At 48.9% G+C, this 4,144-nt stretch overlaps 2 protein-coding genes across 2 annotated transcripts in view; one reads left to right on the plus strand and one right to left on the minus strand.

The window, feature by feature from the left end:
* Positions 1–3,574, minus strand: part of ISCA2 (iron-sulfur cluster assembly 2) — a 6,037-nt gene extending 2,463 nt beyond the window's left edge. Inside the window, exon 1 of the mRNA XM_009319479.1 lies at positions 3,560–3,574. Coding sequence (XP_009317754.1) covers positions 3,560–3,574 — 15 coding nt within the window. The remainder of the gene's footprint in view (positions 1–3,559) is intronic.
* A 265-nt stretch (positions 3,575–3,839) lies between these two features.
* Positions 3,840–4,144, plus strand: part of NPC2 (Niemann-Pick disease, type C2) — a 2,764-nt gene continuing 2,459 nt past the window's right edge. The window contains exon 1 of the mRNA XM_009319480.1: positions 3,840–3,864. Coding sequence (XP_009317755.1) covers positions 3,840–3,864 — 25 coding nt within the window. The remainder of the gene's footprint in view (positions 3,865–4,144) is intronic.

Raw genomic sequence — 4,144 nt, forward strand, 5'->3', positions numbered from 1 at the left:
AGAGCTCGTCTGCGGGCTCGGTAACGCCAGCAGAGCCGCCGGAGCTTTGCACAAAGGCACGAAGCCGCCGTTCGTCCTTGGGAGTGTTTGCTTCCCCAAGTGGCGGTACTCGTGGAGGGAAACAAACTGCAATAAAACAATAAAGAGTAATAAAATAAATAACGCAGCGCTCTCCAGCAGAGCATGTTTGCCCTGGAATTAGCTGTGAGGTTTTTTTATTCTGAGCGGTACCCAGAGACCCCGAGAGGGGTGAAGGTGCTGCGCGGGGGAAGCTAGGCACGCAGGGGAGCAAACGCGGGGCCTGGGCCGAAGGGTTTCGTAGGGTTTTCCCCTGATCCTGGCTTTTCTGGTTTGCTCTCCTTTTATCAGGCGGGGGCTCGGCTCAGAAATCCCCGCGGAGGCCGGGTTTCCTTCGGGTGGGTGCGTACGGCCCTGGCGTGCTCAGCCTCCGCCGCGCCCCTGTTGTCCCTCCCTGCTCCTCCCTTCCCCCCTGCCCGAGCAGGGCCCCGCCGCACCGGGCAGGCCCGGCGGCCGCCCCTGTAGCCGCCTGGGGAACGTCTCCCTCCGTGGTTTCACCTCCTCCTGATCATCTGACATGTGACAGCAGCCTGGCCGGTCGCTCACAGATGCGCCTGCGGTTAAAAGTCTTTATCTCCTCCTTCCTCATGTGTTTCTGCCGGAGGAATCCCGTTCCTCGCCCCCAGCCAGGCTTGTGGAGAGTCACACGCTGGGATGGCGGGGGAAAACCGGTCATCCCAGCGGGAGGGGGTGATTTAATGTCAGGGGACCTCGGGACCCTGTGATGGTTTGCTTTCTCACCGTTCCACTACAAGCAAGGTGATGCTTTTGCAACCACGTGCTTTTGCTTATTTGTCCCACCCTGAGTATGTAAATAAAGACTAGTTTGAGCTGTTTATTTTTGCTTGCTCTTGGGTTAACTCTAATGATGTTAGGATAAAGCCAGGAAAGTATCACAGGCAGGGTCCCAGGGGGGCTGGTATTAATGCAGGTACCTGCAATGGTTGATAAATCCTCAATCAGGCATACGGGAACACTTAATATTTTAAAAAACCATATTGCTATGTTTCTCCAGTTATTATCAATGTGGTGTCCCAAAAGCAGATGACTTTGGAGGAGCGAATCACGAACTCCTGGGAGAAAAGGCGGGGGATCACCATGCCTGCTTTCCGTATCACAACGGCTTTCCTGCTCTCTCCTCCAGGGTGTATTAGACTGATCCCACTGCATTTCCCCATGTTGTGACTGCATTCACTGTGAACACCTTTTGGAGAATGGATATAGCCCCAAAAAATAGACACTCTTACTTTCTAATTGCCTTACTTTTTACCAGTGTTAAGTGTCAGAAGTGCGACAAGTACCTTCAAAGCACTTTAGGATGTTGCTCAGATGGTTACTGCAGACCGAAAGAATGAGAAAGAGGCCAGCTGGCCTCACTCAGAGTTAATTTAATCTAATTAATAATCCACTACGCTGAGGAGTGACTCAGGTGCTGGGGGCAGATTTTTTGAGTGCTAGGAGAGGTGAGCGTAACTACGGAGAACAGCTACTTCTTTGCACCTTTTTCTTATCACTGGCTGGTTTTTCCTTCTGCTAGCTATGTGGTATGGTGGTGTTTTTTTCTCACTCAGAATTATGGTCTAGGTTTTCTTCCTTACTGGGCTGTGATTTTGTTGGTCATCTTGTTCCTGATAGCTTAATGTAAACCGTTTTTAGGTTTCGTTGTGCTTTGTTTTCCCCTTGTTATTCTGGTCTGTGGTATCTGGGTTTGGGGAGTTCCTTTAACTCTATTCAAGCACACTGTATTGAAGAGATCTGTCTGTGAGTTGAATTCACTCTATTCTCCTCTGCAACGTATGCTTAAATCATCTTGTATCTGTTTTGGTGGAAAACTGAGCTTGTTTCAGCTATTCAGAAGTCGGTGATAATAAAACCTCTGGTATAGCGTTGAACGCGAGAGCGGCTTGCGATGCATTTCAATATGAATTCTGATGATTTGTAGCAAAAAGAGCATGTTCTGGCTGAAAGAACAGTAAAATTGATTAGTCTCTGTATGTGGATTTTCCCAAGAACCTGACTCCTGTATTCAGTGCTCCTGTAGGGCCTGCAGGTGCATCTGTTTACCGAGCTGCAAGTGCAATGCTGTTAGAGGGATTCGGAGTCATTGGGTGTAGCCAGCTCGTAAAGTGGAACTGTAGACTTCTTCCTCTTGTAATAGAGCTGGTTGGATTACAGAAATGAAGAACTCGAGTATCAGTCTTGCTGGAAAGAATGTATCTGTTGGCTTTCTTAGCCTTTTCTCCTGGTGTTTCTGCACCTTAACACAAGCTCCCTGTGATGTCGGTAATCTGGGAGGAGTTCTGCCTGCCTGCCTATTTGCAAAATAATGAGATCAGCCTAAAGTTGCATTGACTATTTCTGAAGTATTTTGGTGAAACGTTGCGCTCCAAGGTGACCTGGAGGCCCACGTCCTGTATCAGATGTCGAAAGGGGCATTTGCCTAAAAGCAAGGTCTGTCAGGCTGATGATGGTTATGCTGCCCTGAGGAATTTAAGCTTTAGTGCGGTTATTGCAAAACTGGCACGATGGTAATGTGTGATACCAGCTAAAAACCTTGAGCAGAAAGTTTCTGCTTCTTCCTTGTGTAAAGGCCTTGGCTGTAGTTTTACAAACTTAGGCTTATTAGGCTTTTTATTAATCGAGTTTGGGGGGGGGGAGGATAGACGTGTTAATTCTGATTCTAGGTTCTACAATTTTTAGTTCAAAGCCTTTGAAATACATGTAGCCTTGTATGTATGTAGTTGCTGCTATTGCTGCAAAGCAAAGGCATCTGGAGAGCTGTTTCACAGGGAGGCATCCTGGTTTAATGCATTGTGAAATTTGCTCCCAAGTGTGACGCTGCTTATCCTGTGAATGTGTGATGGTAGTTCATGGTGTTGCTCTGACCTGACTGCACCTCTGTTCCCGGTGATCAGAGGCAGCTTTGTTTATCATCTGTAAGGCTTCAACGATGTGGAGAAGGAAAGTCTTTCTAAGGGCATGAGTTCCCATGTGCAAGGAAAAGACTTCATGTGGATCAGTTATGAAGAGCGCTAGGTGGGCTTAAATATATGGCTTAGTCTCAGCACGGTCTTTTGTTTGGTTGGGTTTTTTTTTTGATAGGGCTGCTGTAAGCACCCTGGTCTGCTTGCTTGAGGCCTCTGCAAACTGAATGCTTATTCACAATCTTAAAAAAAAAAAAAAACAAAACAACAAACCAAACCAAACAACACCCTTTCTGAAGGAAGGGATCCTTTTTTTCTAAAGAGGTAAAATGCTCAGCAGAGAGATGTGCAAGGGCAAGTCCCCCTCAGTCCTGCTAACACCTCCGGGGTTTCTGGTGTGACACACTGTGGAAAGCCTGAGCAAAGCGTGGGGGTTTTGCCTCCGAGGCAGTTGGCAGCGCAGCTGAAGCTGAGCAGGCAGACACCTTACTGGGACAGAGGTCTGACGGGGAGAAGCTGTGTCAGCTCTGCCGCATTCCTATGGGATCAGCACTCACGTGCCTTTCTATCATGTTCCTGACGTGACCCCGTTAAGAGTAACACTCGCTACCGTGTGAAATTGGTGAGAAGCTGTAAACTAGCTTGGGTCAAAGGCTTGCTGAAGCATCTTCAACATCCTCTGGTTTGCCTCAGCATCCACAGCACAAAGCTGGGCGTCTCCGGCGTTTCACGAGTTGGAGAAGCGGGACTAACTTACGTGCTGTGAAAGGCAGCAACCACGCCAATTACTTAGTAGGTGTAACTCTCGGCACTCGGGTTACACCGACAGCTTTCAACATGCAAAACATCAGGTACAGAGTAAGTAATGAGTAAGGCTACAGGCCAGTCTACTACGCTAGCTTCTTGATTTTTATTTTTTTGCCCTTTCAGTAGAGGCACTGAAGGAGCTTCCCAGCCCATCGCACCGCCTGTACGTGAGCATGTCCTCCAGCTGCGGCCCTTTAGCACTGCGTGCACCAGCGCAGCCCAGGAGCGGGGATTTCCAATAGCAGCGCTGTCGGAGAGGGCGTCTGTCTGTCCAAGCGCTGCAGTTCCAGCACAGCCCTCCCCCGCTGTCCTGTCCTCTCCTCTACCGGAGAAGC

Source organism: Pygoscelis adeliae, unplaced genomic scaffold (assembly GCF_000699105.1).
Source record: "Pygoscelis adeliae isolate BGI_AS28 unplaced genomic scaffold, ASM69910v1 Scaffold71, whole genome shotgun sequence".
In the NCBI taxonomy this organism is placed as follows: domain Eukaryota; kingdom Metazoa; phylum Chordata; class Aves; order Sphenisciformes; family Spheniscidae; genus Pygoscelis; species Pygoscelis adeliae.